Source organism: Eretmochelys imbricata, chromosome 11 (assembly GCF_965152235.1).
Source record: "Eretmochelys imbricata isolate rEreImb1 chromosome 11, rEreImb1.hap1, whole genome shotgun sequence".
NCBI classification, from domain to species: Eukaryota; Metazoa; Chordata; order Testudines; family Cheloniidae; genus Eretmochelys; species Eretmochelys imbricata.
In genome coordinates this window covers 34,431,088-34,447,329 of record NC_135582.1, presented here as the reverse complement: position 1 = coordinate 34,447,329, position 16,242 = coordinate 34,431,088, and the positions used below count along the sequence as shown (strand labels likewise).

The 16,242-nt window shown below is 41.9% G+C and overlaps 1 protein-coding gene across 5 annotated transcripts in view; it reads left to right on the top strand.

Annotated features, from left to right (window-relative positions):
• Positions 1 to 16,242, top strand: part of FAP (fibroblast activation protein alpha) — a 56,472-nt gene that overhangs the window by 38,692 nt on the left and 1,538 nt on the right. For 2 of the 5 annotated variants that reach the window (XM_077830438.1, XM_077830439.1), the window contains exons 20-25: positions 1,039 to 1,233; positions 5,102 to 5,156; positions 9,982 to 10,081; positions 12,243 to 12,307; positions 13,241 to 13,313; positions 13,590 to 13,663. In XM_077830438.1, the coding sequence (XP_077686564.1) occupies positions 1,039 to 1,233; positions 5,102 to 5,156; positions 9,982 to 10,081; positions 12,243 to 12,307; positions 13,241 to 13,313; positions 13,590 to 13,663 (562 nt within the window). Of the gene's footprint in view, positions 1 to 1,038; positions 1,234 to 5,101; positions 5,157 to 9,981; positions 10,082 to 12,242; positions 12,308 to 13,240; positions 13,401 to 13,589; positions 13,664 to 16,242 lie in introns of all 5 variants that reach the window. The other 3 variants (XR_013347547.1, XR_013347548.1, XR_013347549.1) reach the window with 3 other exon arrangements.

Sequence of the window (16,242 nt, the reverse complement as noted above, 5' to 3'; positions counted from 1 at the left end):
AGCAAAGCACACCAGTTCTTTGATTTTAGGCTACATTTCTGAAATAGAATCCTGATCCTATTGAAATCAATAAGAGTTTTGTTGTTGATTTCAGTGAGACTAAGATTAGTCCTTCAGAAGGAGAATAGGAATTTGCAGAATATCGTTCAGAGTCAATTCCATTGCTACTTCCATGTACCATGAGACTGCCTAAGATAGCACATTATAGGTTCCACTGTTGTTAACACTGGAAAGTATGATATGAGTCTATCGGAAGTGGCTAAGAAAAAGACTGTAAACATTGTGGGCTAAATTACCCCCAGCTTTTATTCAAGTGTATAAGGACTAAAGCCCTTTCTGTTGTCTTGCTCAGCTTAGTAAGGTGTGCTCAGACTATGATGCCAGGTATCAGGGAGAAAGAAGGGACTGCTCACTTGATATTCACCTTAGAAAGCAAGTTGGCACAAAGGGGAAAGGAGACCTTGCCTCTTCCCCACTCACTGCTGGTCAGATTATCAGTCCAGATGCAGAGGGGTGTGGGATCAACTATATCCCAACAAGGGGTGAGGTAATTCACTCTGCCAAAACAAGGCAGAGAGGGGAGGAAGTGTGACTTTGAAGCATAATATCTTCTCAGAGTTCCTCTTGGGACAGTGCAACCCTTGGCCATTCTGGGCCAAATCGAATGGACCAACCTAATCCTACAAAAACTGAAATGGATTACAGCTGGCAAAGTCCCACACCTATATCAGTAAAGGTCTGACTGTTTCTGCCTACTGAATACCATGAGCCTGTTCTGCCTTATAGGAGAAGATATGAAGGGAAAATATGAGACATATGTATAACTACAGTCACTTCCAGAAATTTCCCCTCTCCAGAATTAAGATTCTGTTAGGCTGCCCACCAGGGGCTATGCACTCAAGAAGTTTCTTTTATATTAAATAAAATCTGGGGTCTGAGCTTTAATTATTCCATTATTCATGTCCTGTATTTAATAAATGCGTTGTTTAAAATCATCCACCAAATCTAAATCTGAGATTCTGCGAATATTTTCTTTAGGTATGGAGGACCTTGCAGTCAGAATGTAAAGCACACATTTGGGATTAGCTGGATAACCTATCTTGCAAGCAGAGAGGAAATTATTGTTGCTCTCGTGGATGGCAGAGGGACAGCTTTTCAAGGTGACAAGATGCTACATGCAGTATATCGAAAACTCGGAGTATATGAAATTGAGGACCAAATCTCAGCAGCGAAGTGAGTATTACAGTAGGATTCAATAGAATCCCTTCCACGTGTTAAGCAACACTGAAGCAGTAGTCCAAGAGACAGATTAGTAGATGCATTTCAAGTCCTTTTGAGCACCACTTGGCTGGTAACTGCTAAGAATGAAAATCTATATTGGGGCCCCTCACTGCCTCCACTAGGCAAGACAAGAGATGGGACTCATGGAGAGCAAAATTTAGAGGTACATGGTACCCATGTGGTGTCCCCTGAACCCATCACTTGATATACATGATCACTGTAAAGGGTGCACTTAATCCTGCTACATCAATTCTTTAAGAGCAATAATGTGCATGTCCATAATGCCTTCAATCCTAGGATCTGAAAGAACTTGCCCATGGTCAGACGTGAAGTCTGTGGTACAGCTGTACCCACATTTCTAGACTATCAGAGAGCATATTCAGTCACAAGACCCATCTTCCTTGCCATTCCAAGGTAGCAAGAAATGACAAGAGTGTCTGGGGCCAACAGGTGCCGACAGCAATCTCTTGCAATTTCTCCCACCCATGCTGCTCTGCATCAAAGTTATCCAGACTGCAAGTGCTCCAAACAGATATATCCCTCCTGAATGGAGCCTCTGGACAGAAAGAGGGACTGAAGTTCTCATGAAAGAAGCCTCAGCTTGGGATTTCAGAGTCACAAGATGCAACAGCACCACCAAAGCAGGTGTTTAGAACGGGAGGAGGGTTAGTGTGCAGCCCCAGGGGAGCTGTGTTGTAGGGGAGAGGGATTAATTTTGTCTTGGGGAAAGTGCCCCAAAGGGGCTGATTGGCATCTAAGTAGACTTTTTTGGTGCCATGGAGGCTGGTCGGGGGAATGGGTGCCCCTCCCAAATGATGGACCTGGCCGTGAATAGCAGAGCCAGGAATAGAATCCAGGAGCCCTGACACCCATGCCCCTGCTCTATGTGCTTGAGAGCACTGCCTCTCTCTAAGTACCCTTATCTCTTCCTTCCTGTTTCTGCTTAGTGATCTCTACATTTCCTTCTTAGCTATTATTGCATTAAGTATCGTGTTGTTATTATCCTTTTCATTGAAGACTGAAGCAGACTACCTGTTTTATCATTTCAGGCTTCTAAGTGTCATCTGTTATTTGCTTTTCTTTCCTGAAACATTGCAGCAACACAATCACTCACTTTATGAGATCATCAAAGTTATAAATTACTTGTTATTGCTCTAAAGTGACACTCCGACATGAAAGGGGTCAAAATCGACCTGTCAGAGACACAGTGAGGCTAAGGTGCTTCTGCAGCTGCAGTCTGGTCTGACAGCCTGTAAAGGAATGGCTGAAATTACCACAGACTTTCCATGCAAACTTTTCCCAATTCACTGCCAGTCTCTACACCCATTTTACATTGTGTGTGTAGGATGGCTTCTGCTTCATTTTGCTAGTCTGTCCCAAGATTATGGGGCAGATTTACCAGCAAGAGCCATGCACCCAGGTGGGGGACTCCCCCTAGGGAGGGAGGTGCTTTAAGAGTAGGAGCCCAGCTGGCGAAGGCTGCAACAGAACTGTGCTGAATTAGTGCACCCTCTGGAAGCTCACATCCCATGTCCCTCCCAGTCAATACCTCCTAACCTGGGGGTGGTTCTGGCCACTTGTGTGGGCTTCCTTGCAAAGGAAAGTTTGCAGCTGCTGGTAGAGACCCTGGGGTGAATCTGGCCCTATTTGGTGCATTTGTCACTATGCTTCCTCTAAATTTGGATGTGAAGATGGCTGAGAGAAAGAAAAGTGAGATTATACTGCTGAAAGGGACAGGGGAGTTGCCCTTGGCCTACTAGTTTTAATCTTTCTTGCGTCTTTTCCCTTCTCCTGCCTCTTCTTCCCTGTTTTACCCTATTGTATGCTGTGCTCTGCACTGATAATTCACCCACATTTACACAACTTTTTTTCTAAGTGCCTTCTTTGGGAAGATGTCCCTGTGCACAAACCCTCCTTCTCTCTCTAGTATGTTTCTTTCAGCAGACTGCATCATTGCAATGGGATGCAGAGACAGGAAACCCAATGCCAGTGATCTGGTTTTCCCTTCAAGCTGCTTGATGATCAAACTCAGGAGAAAGGCATAGCCCTTTCCTCTTCTCTGAGCTTTTTCACATGCATCTGCAGGGAGCCTTGGGAAAAGTTTTCCTTGTTGTTTTTTATTACAGTGCCGTGAGCATGCATGACACTTTACAGACAAATAAAAGGGCAGGGTAGTTTAAAATCTCAGGGCTTGATCCTGTAAGGCACCTCCGGAGAGGTACAGAGCACCACTGGAAGTTGAGTATGTTGAGCACCTTGCCAGATCAGGCCCTGATGTTAGAGACAACACAGCAAAGGCTGGCGTTAAAAAAAGAGTGAATGGAATAATGGGAGAAGGGGAGTAAGAATAATGAAAGATCAGGAGATATATTTTACTGGTGTGTATGCATCTTATTAGCTCCTTTTAAATATATATAGAGAAAGATTTAAATTGGGGACACAGTCAGGAATGAAGGCCAAAGGGGGTATCAATGATTTCTGACAAGTATCAGGGGGTAGCTGTGTTAGTCTGTATCCACAAAAACAACAAGGAGTCTGGTGGCATCTTAAAGACTAACAGATTTATTTGAGCATAAGTTTTCATGGGTAAAAACCCCACTTCTTCAGATGCATGGAGTGAAAAGTACAGATGCAGACATAAATATACTGACACATGAAGAGAAGGGAGTTGCCTCACTAGTGGAGAACCAGTGTTGACAGGGTTCCTGTGGGTCACCAGCAACTACATACCACATCACAGAAACACTAACCCAGGAACCAATCCCTGCAGCAAACCTCGTTGCCTACTCTATCCCCATATCTACTCTAGCAACACCATCAGAGGACCCAGCCACATCAGCCACACCATCAGAGGCTCATTCACCTGCACGTCTACTAATGTTATTTATGCCATCATGTGCCAGCAATGCCCCTCTGCCATGTACATTGGCCAAACCAGACAGTCCCGACGTAAAAGAATAAATGGACATAAATCGGACATCAGGAATGGAAACATACAAAAGCCAGTCGGAGAACACTTCAATCTTCCTGGACATTCTATAACAGATTTGAAAGTAGCTATACTTGAACAAAAAAACTTCAGAAACAGACTTCAAAGAGAAACAGCAGAACTAAAATTCATTTGCAAATTTAACACCATTAATATGGGCCTGAATAGGGACTGGGAGTGGCTGGCTCATTACAAAAGCAGCTTTGCCTCTCCTGGAATTGACACCTCCTCATCTATTATTGGGAGTGGACTACATCCACCCTGACCGAATTGGCCCGGTCAGCACTGGCTCCCCACTTGTGAGGCAACTCCCTTCTCTTCATGTGTCAGTATATTCATGTCTGCATCTATAATTTTCACTCCATGCATCTGAAGAAGTGGGGTTTTTACCCGCTAAAGTTTATGCTCAAATACACTCAGAAATCATTAACAGGTTTATCTTCTTTAGTTACTCTTCCATGCCGTGATCAGTACTCCCAATGGGCTCCTTAAGCATTGCTTTCAGCTATGCCGTGGTCTCTCTACATAGATGAAAATAAATGTGTGTTTAAATATTAAGAGTAAAAAGTAAACTAAAGGGTGTTTAATTGATTCAGGAGGTCAGGCAGATGACCATAATGGTCCTGGTGGGCCTTAAAATCCATGAGGCTGTTACTTGGTCCTATATAGAAATCAGATATGTTATCTGTTCTGAGTGGCCTGACATGTCTGGTAAGCATGAAAGAAGCATGAAAGAAGCTTGAACTCTTTTTTTTATTAACTAAATGTAATGTAAATAATCCTATTGGGTGGTAAGAATGGCTTTATAATTGTGATTTTTCTTTTAAACAGAAAATTTATAGAAATGGGTTTTGTTGATGAAAAAAGAATAGCAATATGGGGCTGGGTAAGTAGTTGCTGCTGGTTTTGGTATTTCCTTATTTACCTTTCTTACTCTTACTGCATTCAGTGTTTTCTAAAATTCCTCCTTGTTTTCCACAAAGTCACTCTAAAGCTTCTCCTCTAGACTTTTGTCATAGTAAAAAAAAAATTAAAAATCAGATTCAGTGAAGGTTTTCAAACCCTTTGGGAAGCCTACACTGATTTTCAGGAAGGCATGGGCTGAATTTTGAGTAGATCTCAGCTGCAGATTTGGTTTTAGGTTGAAACAAGGCAACGCTCAGAAGTTTCAGTTGGCTTCACTGTTAATAATAGTGTTTGTTTGAACATGATACTCACATCAGAATTAAAGAAATGTGAACTTATGTGATCTGAAATTTTAAAAAAACAACAGAATTCCATTAATCCCTCTGATCTGAAACCACTGATTTTGGCATCCCTGTGACTTCCCATACTTCCTGATTTTTGTCTGGCCTTGAAATAGTGCATGGAGTTGAACTTCAGAGAAAACTAAGTGCACCAAACCTCTTTCCCAAACTAGAATTTCTTCTTGTACTGAAGAAGTGAAAGGCTGAGGGCTACACAGTCTGAGGCCTGGGGGACTCCAAGTAGAGATGGGCAAACCACATTGGATGAGATAAGAATCAGGCCAAACCATCAGCTAGAACTTGAATCAAATCTAAACCTTTCGAGGTTTGGAAAAGATTATTTGCCTTCATTTGACTTTTCCTATGCCTTCGCTCTTCCTGATTGGGTTTGGGACCAGTGAAATACACAAGGAAAGTCATTCTCACAGCATTTCTAGGCCAGTCAAAAGCAGGAGGTACTGGGGATCTTACATAGCTTGTTATTGTTATGTTATGCTTCATTGTTAAAGGGACGTAATTGTAAACTAACCTCCTATTGGCCAGCATTGCTTTCAACTAAGGTCATCCCTACTTACACTGAGTAGTATCTTAGAGTGCCTGAGGGTCAGATTTCTAGAGCAGAATCTGGCTTTAACAGAAGAGAAAGAAACAATTATAATTATTGTCTTTCCCTTTGTTACCATTCAATCTTCAAGATAAGATCCTGGTATTGCAAGTAGTGTTTAAGAGGAAAGGAGGAGCAGTGGCCCAACAGTAACAGACCACAGTAGCTAGAACAGCTTACAGACTAAACTGGGATGTTTCTTTCCAATGTTTTGCTATTTATAAATGTTCATTTGTCTCTGATTATCTTTCAGAAAGAGTTACAGTTTCATTCTCTTTAGACAGACTGTCTTTTCGCCAGAATTCTTTAATTTTTCTTTTGTTTTTCTTTGGCCCAGTTGCCCCATGAGCAACTTACCTAGAACTGCGTTACAGAACAGAACTTGCAGATTCAGTTGAACAGTAGCAAACAAAAGTGGCTGACATTAGATGACATGTGAACAGGGCTGCTAACAGCTTTGTATGAAGTTTATATTAACTAATATTTTAGGAACTGTGATCATACACCTAGACACATACGTAGACATATAGAAAATACCTAGACACAATTCAACGCAGTAAAATGTAATTAAATGATACATCTATTTATGAGTAGGTAATGCTGATATAACACTTAATATTTTGGGGCCAAATCCTTAAGTTCCTGAACTGAAAAAAATTGTTTTTTTTTTTAATCAAGATGCATTTTATTTAAATAAATAAAATGACAAGTTTCTCATATAAAAGATGGAGACAAAGTGTGGGAGGTAATACCTTTTATTGGACCAGCTTCTGTGGGTGAAAAGAGACAAGCTTTTGAGTTTTCACAGAGCTCTTATTCAGGTGTATAAACTCAAAAGCTTGTCTCTTTCATCAATAGAATTTGGTCCAATAAAAGGTATCACCTCCTCCACCTTTTTTCTCTAATATTCTTGGACCAACACAGCTACAACAACACTGCGACTATACAAATGATGACATTTGACAGGTCTGAACTATCATGGTCCAACATTAGATGCATTCTTAAAATAATGGCACTATTGTACAAGCTGTCAGTCTTTATATTTTAAGGAGGAAGCTGTCATTTTCCCACTGAGTCCGCCCAAAAGGCTCTAGAGGTCTAATATATTTCAGTAGAGTTGGAAATGCATTCCTCTTTTGTACCTAAATGTCCCTGTGCATAGTCTGTATGTGCTGGCAGGTATGCACTTTTTCAGACTCACCAATCTCTCCTGGACAGCAAAAGCTTGTAAAAGACTGTTAAAGCAATTCAGGCTTCAAACTCCACCTCTTAACCTGCTATAGCACAATAATCCTTCTACTGCTAGTTCCTTATTTTCTGGCCTTGCTATGCTGATTTCTGATTTGGATAAATTCCCCTCAAGTTAGCAGAAAAATAATTGCATAAATTCTTTGCTATATCCTTATTTGTTGCTTATAGTTATCCCTCACTCTCATTTCAAGTTGGATGCTATTTAGAAGGGGGTGGGGAGTTGCTTTATTTTTGACACGCAATATGATTAAATCCAATACATTCCTTAATTTCTAAACTTCCCTTTATATTTTGAACACAGAGGATGAGAATGCTCATCTGCAGGATTCTGAACAAGCCCCTTTGGCCCCTACTCCGCTCTCCTGGCTTCTGTCACTACCCCTCCTCCAGAAAGAATGGAAATCCTTTATCTTCTCTAGCCATTCATCCAAGCGTTCACGCTCCCTTAGTCACACATTCTGCCCCCCCTACCCCCATCAAGCAGACCAAATGCCTACATACCCAGTATCAACTGTTCTCAGATGCCAGCCCCACCTCTTTGCACAGAACCTTTCTGAACTCCAGGCTGATTCTTCTCCTTTCCTCCTCTCCAAATATGAACTAATTCTCCCCTGCTGGTTCACAGCCTGAGGGTCAGGCCGGGAACCAGCAGCAGGAGGGAGGTGGAGGAATTGCTTGCCCCACAGAGTTTTGATAGCTAGCAGCTGATTCTTTAAGAAGCATGGGTGGGTTTCAGGAACTGGAAATTATGCAACCATGTGGACTGGCCATCCTATGTTCAGTTATGTGTTGGAGTTTAATGAGCAAAGGTAGTCAATACTAAGGCATCAGGCTCTAAGCTTCTTTATTTGGATAGGATGCCAAGCAGAACTCAGCTTCCCCACTCTTTTTTGGTCTTTAAAATCCAGAGACTGGAGTCATTCTGTTTTCTGGAGGTCTTAGAAATGAAACTTGATGCTGAATGAAATAGAGTACGAATGACATGGGGTCAGATCGTGGCATCAATGAAGGTCCTTTCTCTCCAGTCTTGAGTGGAGTAATAAATAATACTCAAAGGTTACTTAATACTTCCCATCCCCAACATTCCTGTAACAGCATCTGAATCTGAGAGATGCTTAGTTCATGAGTCACCACCTTTTCTAAAAGATTAAATAATATTTTTGGTCTGTCTTAAAATTAACTTTCCTTTCCCACTTCTAAAATGTAACTTGTGATCAGACCGCCAGTGTGTTAGAAACAATGCAAAAAAAAAAAAAAAAGTCAGTAACATCTTGATAAATAAAAGCTTCCTATCTCTCTCTCTCTTCCTCTGACTGTAAAATTATTTTGTTTACCTCAGCAGTTAGCTTATTAAGATAGAGGGCAAACTTCAATCAGTTGTTCTTTTTAATGAGTTGCAAGAATATTTTCCTCAACCTTGCAGAAAAGAATCCAAAAATCTTGAAGAAAACATATCAGAATCATATATAGGGATAGACAAAGGTATTTTCCCTTCACTGCTGAGAAAACACAAATTTCAGTCCAGTCAGGTTTTCTAGTTAGTACTATTAGTTGAAATTTTTCTGTCTCAACTGTTTTTCGATGGAAAATTGGGTTTTTGACTGTGACATTTTTGGCGAAAAGGTTATTTTTCCCCCATGAAAAAGTTCCACTTTTTGTTGGAAACACAAACACTTAAAACCAGGGGGGAAAAATCTAGTTTCAAAAATGTTGCTGAAATGCTTCATAGGAATGACAGTTTGGATGCCTCATTACCCCAGTTCTCTTCTGTGGGTCAGGTTCCTTAGCTGGACTACATCTGCTATAATGTGCCACTATCAGGGATTTCCAGAATGCATCATAGTGACTCAGCAAGAAGGGAGACTCGGTGCATTATGGGAGATGTAGTCTGGCTAGGGAGCCTGGCCCATGTTGGATCATAGGGCCATGAGGTCCACGGTTCCCATGAGGCACTGCAGCAGCATTTCCAAATCAAAGTGTTTGGTTTTCAGCTGAAATTTTTTGCTTTTCAGATGGAAATTTTGGGTTTGGGATTTTTTGCTGAGAAGTCTAACTTTACCATGGAAAATTTTGACTAAAATGATTTTTTTCCCATTTCTATCAAAATTTTCTGTTAGGAAAAAAAAGTTCCAACCCGCTCTACTGGGCAGCTCTGCAGCACATGGACATTGTTAAGGCATATAACAAAAGCCTGACCTTTCATTGGGGTATTGTAGTCTGCTTTAAAGCCAACATCCATAGCCTTCCACAACTTGTTGTCCATGGCTGCACACATCGGGCTGATTCAATATAACAATTTTTTGGCAGAAAATTCCATTTTTGGCTAGATAATTCAGTAGGTGAGGAACTGAACCAGGGTCCCCAATGAAGCAGTAACGTAGATGGTAGGAAGAGATGAAGTGATTAGATAGAATTGTCTTTTCCTTTTGTTCCTCACAAGGAGTCAGCCAGACTCAGTTCATACTGGTGAAGGTAAAAGTCTAGTTGCTTTGCCCCCATGCTATTAAACCAAATGTTTCTTTTGAATGTAATGTTTTATTACTTGGATTCTCAGAGAACAAAGAGATAGCTAACTGCATAGTATTAACCTGCCTGTGATTTCTCTCCAGTCCTATGGTGGATATGTAACTTCTCTGGCACTTGGATCTGGCAGTGGAGTATTTAAATGTGGAATTGCAGTGGCTCCTGTCTCCAGCTGGGAATATTACGGTATAAAAACATTTAATAAACACTGACTCAGAAAGCATGACGTTATTGCAAGAGCTTGACAACTGGAAACATAAAAAAAAGAACTTGTCATCACCAAAATAAAATTCCTCAAAGCTTGTATTTAATCCTTTCTCTGCTGGCAATAGCTGCACCCAGCCTTTTGGAACAAATACTGTGATATGGCAGAGGGTTTGCTAATCTCATTTGTGCACCTGTAAAGCCCCCTTGGCAACCCATATGCATTCAGTGATGTGCTGGATGGGTCTTCCTGGAGCTACTTGTTAAGTGTGCCACCACATTGAGGGGACAATTTTGAGGTGATTTCTCTGCCTTTGAGGGAGTCACCCCTTTCTGGTTACATTATCCCTTCCAGAAATCACTTATCCTTGCAGCTCATAAAAATATTTCTGAAGGATAATTTTTGGCCTTTGAGATGGAATTGTTTGTACCAGATCTCCAGTATTTTTAAACATTTTTCCTAGCAGGACTTCCCATGAAGAATCTCAACCCCTGCCCCCATTTCCTGCCACACAAGTTGAACACCACGTTGCATTAGATATACCCTCTGTCCGTTGGGTTCTCATTTACTTGAAGCATCCTTGACATCACGCTGACCATGTACCAGGATCTTACAGTGGTGTAAATTACATGTAACGGCACTCACTGTGACTGTAATGCCTCTTGTTGGGAGGATAAGGTGTCAGCCACCATTATGCAAGCAGTGAGAACACTCTTGCTCAAAAAATTGCCCGTGACATCACAGCTTGATCCGTTATTGCCCAGTATGCTCCACCTCCCCTTTCTGGGGAAAGTTATTGAAAAAGTGCTGTTGCAGCAACTTCAGTTGTATTGTGATTCCACAGATTTCCACAAGCCCCCCAAGATGAGCTGCAAATGTGCATGTGGCACACAGATGGCACTGCCCCAGGACATTGACTATTTATTTCTCCCTGGGCACAGTTAGATGTGTGTACTGATTTTGTTAGATCTGTCAACAGTCTCTGATAACACTGACCATAAGCTATCATTGACTATCCTGTGGGTCTTTGCAGAGGCAGATGGAATGGCTGCATAATAATTTCTAGCCTTTCTTCCCAAAAGGGTAGTCATTGAGTAATTGCTCTTCCCTCCTTCCTGGATTAAGCTTCAGCAACTTTTATTTAATGATGGTTCTGCCACTGGGAAACATGGGACCCTGCCCCAGTGAGAGAAATGAGGCTGTAAAATGTATCCTTTCTCCAAATCCATGTGCCATTCACAGCTACTCAGTTAATGACTTAATCCTACCATCTTCCAGCTCACGGATCCCCATTCTTCTGAACTGTGAGGTACACATTGCAGTAGGAACTCCATAACAAAAGAATCACCCACATTTCACTAAACAGCCTGACAGCCATAGAAGATCACCTGTAAAGGTGTCCTGAGTGGGCCCTTAAGCAGTAAGGTGCCCCAGCTGAAAGTCTCAGATGCAGAGATGTTTGCTCTCACCTATGTCCCTACCTCAGTCAAAGACTAAGAAAGCAAAGAAACAGCATCTGGTGTCAGTGAAAAATGGACAAAGACCTGAATATCCTGTGCATAGGGTTTTATACCACAGCCTACGTCTCCCATTCTCTCACCGTGTATGTGCATACCCATTGAACAGGAAGGGTCACCAGCATGAAATCCTAAGGGACTCTTCCCTGCTTCTGAGTATAAAGTAATGTGTTGGTTACAATAAAGCTCTTGATAGTCTCTCTTGTGTGTCCCCTTGTGGCAGTAGATATGTGCTGGGTTATGCTAGCTATTGGTTCCTGGAATTTATCCTACTAGCTAAAGCGATCTTAGCCTCTGTTTATGGGACTTGGTGTTCCAGGTTGACTTACCTGTTTGCTCAGCCCTTTTCTTAGGTCACTCCGGGTTGGGTATTTCTGCAGGGGCAGATAAAGTGGGAGTATGTTTATCAATTCATCTTCATAAATGATCTTTGTATGTAGCTGGTTTTAGTGTAGTGTGAGGAAGCCAGGAGCTACAGTGATGGATGCCACAGAAATAGTCTAAAATAAATAATACATTTAGGGTGTATTAATGGAACTGCGTGCAGTTTAAACACATACTCATAGTATTCAACCATTAGATGTGTATATATTTTGTCTATAGCTCTTTTTTTTTTATACGATAGCATCTATCTACACAGAGCGATTTATGGGTCTTCCGACTGAGTCAGATAATCTCGAACACTACAAAGTAAGAATTCTCTTCATTGCATTTGTTTTCCTCAAACTTAGAATCACATTATCAGGGAGGAAGGGAGAAGTGGGGAAGAGAAATCATCTTCCAGCCCTAGTAGTATCAGCCCTATGGCAGTGAGAGCTACTAGCATGGAATTCACCTGCCTATAGTTTACTCTCTTTTCCTATATTTAATAGTCTTAAATATTCTATGTTTAAAGGTCCTTGTTGTCCCATTGGAACAGACAGGGTCAGTTCAAATAATGCTGCTTACCTTCAGCATCGGGGGGGGGACCCCCCAGTGATGGGTTTAAATGATGATGATTACTGGTCATTGTTGGGACCACTTGGTGTGGAATGCAAGCTGCTTTGTGCAGACTGAACTCTGTGGTGAAATGACATGAGCCCCCTAGGTAATCAGATTATCGTCCCTAAATGGGGGCACATTGCTGGTTCCTAATGGTTTAACAGGAAATTTCCATCCTCTGTTCATGCCCCTGATTCCCTCCACAAACATACATACCAGTTGTGAACACATTTAGGGCCTGATCCAAATTCCACTTAAGTCAGTGGAAAGGCTCTTACTGACTTCATTAGGCTTTGGGTTAGGCCCTTAATACTCATTTCCAAACCCCATCCAAACGGCAGAAACTCCTCATCCCAAACTCCTCTGGCAGAGCATTTTGGTGTAAGAGGAATGGCATTGCAGCCAGTGGGAGGGATAGGGTGGAGGCCTGAGATTTGTGTCAACTAGCCCTGGGAAAAGCCTAGAGAATATATCTGGCTTCCATTCCAAGCCCAGAGAGTAATAAATAATCACTGTTGTCGTTAGAGTGCCAGTTTATATGATGATTCAGTTAGTTTTATACTATGCAGTGAAAGCCTTTTACCTACGTGACTAAGTGGTCTAAATTGCAGCTGCTGAAGTGTTCATTTTTCCCCTGAACAGAATTCAACTGTGATGGCAAGAGCGGAGAATTTCCGAAACGTGAAATATCTTCTCATCCACGGAACAGCAGATGGTGAGGTTTACGAAAGGCAGTTCAAATACTAAGCCACAACCTCTTTGTTTGAGAAACGTTAAGCATCTTTCTTTGACTTCGATTAGGGTCAGTACTTAGATGTTTGGTCCATTTCCATGGGGCATATAAAGTGTTACTTACTCATTGTTAGTAATGTCAACTGTATGACTCGATAATTGATGGACTGAACTTAATGCATTATATCTTTAAACTATCTGGTATTTACCAGATTTTAATAACCCACTCTTCTCCTTTTTGTTCTGTTCCTTTTTCCAGATAATGTACATTTCCAGAACTCAGCACAGATCTCTAAAGCTTTGGTTAATGCACAGGTGGATTTCCAGGCAATGGTAGATAACAAACTATTTTTCTTTTTAAGCATTGGCTTATAATTCCTCTTACATCTGGGGACATTTTTAAGAAGCTCAGTTTAACCTAGTGAGTCCCACAGTGTAGCTGGTAGTCTGGGGAACACTTGCTGGTAGCCCCAGAAAACTGGCTAGCCAAATGAGACTGGCTGTGCTCCTTGTTTCCAGCTGCTTCAACAGAGGAGGAGGTTCTTCTTTGCAAATAATAGCTTGGAGGCCTGTAAAAGCACCTGGAAACAAGAATGAGCAGTCAGGTGTTAGGTGGCTCTTCTTGAAGCTGTTGCTACCTAATAAAAGAGGAGGAGGGATTAGGAGCTGCCTTCAGGGACCTGCCAGCCACAAACAAAGATGAATGCTCGCAGTGAAGGGAATAAGGCATCTGGATAGTAGGTCCAGAGGGAGAAGAGAACAAGTTGTCAGGGAAGCCTATGCAGGGCAGCAGGGGCAGAGAGAACAGAACAGACAGGAGGGTGGAAGTGATGAATGGCAAGCAAAAGGAGGCCAAATGGACAAAACATTTATTGCATTCATGCCAAGCTTGCTTATTCTATACCCTTCACTCCTGGGCTAATGACAGATACATGAGCCCTGTCCCTGTCCTACCTCTGTCTATGAGCTCCCACACACGAGTACATTGGCAACCCCCATGGGACTTGGATTTGCGGCACTCCATAAATGTGTGGATCATTGTGTGGACTTCAGATATCCTGCATTCCCCACCAATACAGCAAAAAATGCTGGTTCTGCTGCATTTGTAGAGAAGAGAAGGACCTGGCCTAAAAAAATAATAATTTGGATTTTGGAGTGTCTTTATGACACCTGGATGGAAATAACTGAAGGCAAATTGTCCAGTTTAAAAATAAGTGAAAATAATTGCTGCTGTTCCAAGGTATAACATAATCCATCTAGAAAAGGAGGACTTGTGGCACCTTAGAGACTAACAAATTTATCTGAGCATAAGCTTTTGTGAGCTACAGCTCACTTCATCGGATGCATGCAGTGGAAAATACAGGAGGGAGATTTTATATACACAGAGAACATGAAACAATGGGTGTTACCATACACCCTGTAACAAGAGTGATCGGGTTAGGTGAGCTATTCCCAGCAGGAGAGAAAAAAAACCTTTTGTAGTGATAATCAAGTTGGGCCATTTCCAGCAGCTGACAAAAACGTGTGAGGAACAATAGGGGGGAAAATAAATATGGGGGAATAGTTTTACTTTGTGTAATGACCCATCCATTCCCAGTCTTTGTTCAAGCCTAATTTAATGGTGTCCAGTTTGCAAATTAATTCCAATTCAGCAGTCTCTCGTTGGAGTCTGTTTTTGAAGTGTTTTTGTTGTAATATTGCGACTTTTAGGTTTGTAATTGAGTGACCAGAGAGATTGAAGTGTTCTCCAACTGGTTTTTGAATGTTATAATTCTTGACGTCTGATTTGTGTCCATTTATTCTTTTACGTAGAGACTGTCCAGTTTGGCTAATGTACATGGCAGAGGGGCATTGCTGGCATATGATGGCATATATCACATTGGTAGATGTGCAGGTGAACGAGCCTCTGATAGTGTGACTGATGTGATTAGGCCTTATGATGGTGTCCCCTGAATAGATATGTGGACACAATTGGCAACGGGCTTTGTTGCAAGGGTAGGTTCCTGGGTTAGTATTTTTGTTGTGTGGTTTGTGGTTGCTGGTGAGTATTTGCTTCAGGTTGGGGGGGCTGTCTGTAAGCAAGGACTGGCCTGTCTCCCAAGATCTGTGAGAGTGATGGGTCATCCTTCAGGATAAGTTGTAGATCCTTGATGATGCGTTGGAGAGGTTTTAGTTGGGGACTGAAGGTGATGGCTAGTGGCGTTCTGTTATTTTCTTTGTTGGGCCTGTCCTGTAGTAGGTAACTTCTGGGTACTCTTCTGGCTCTGTCAATCTGTTTCTTCACTTCAGCAGGTGGCTATTGTAGTTGTAAGAATGCTTGATAGAGATCTTGTAGGTGTTTGTCTCTGTCTGAGGGGTTGGAGCAAATGTGGTTGTATCGTAGAGCTTGGCTGTAGACAATGGATCGTGTGTTGTGGTCTGGATGAAAGCTGGAGGCATGTAGGTAAGTATAGCAATCAGTAGGTTTCCGGTGTAGGGTGGTGTTTATGTGACCATTGCTTATTAGCACTGTAGTGTCCAGGAAGTGGATCTCTTGTGTGGACTGGTCCAGGCTGAGGTTGATGGTGGGATGGAAATTGTTGAAATCATGGTGGAATTCCTCAAGGGCTTCTTTTCCATGGGTCCAGATGATGAAGATGTCATCAATGTAGCGCAAATAGAGTCGGGGCATTAGGGGACGAGAGCTGAGGAAGCGTTGTTCTAAGTCAGCCATAAAAATGTTGGCATACTGTGGGGCCATGTGGGTACCCATAGCAGTGCTACTGGTTTGAAGGTATACATTGTTCACATTTGCGGATGTTCTCTCCTGCTGGTAATAGCTCACCTTACCTGATCTCTCTCCTTACAGTGTGTATGGTAACGTCCATTGTTTCATGTTCTCTGTGTATATAAAAACTTACCACTGTATTTTC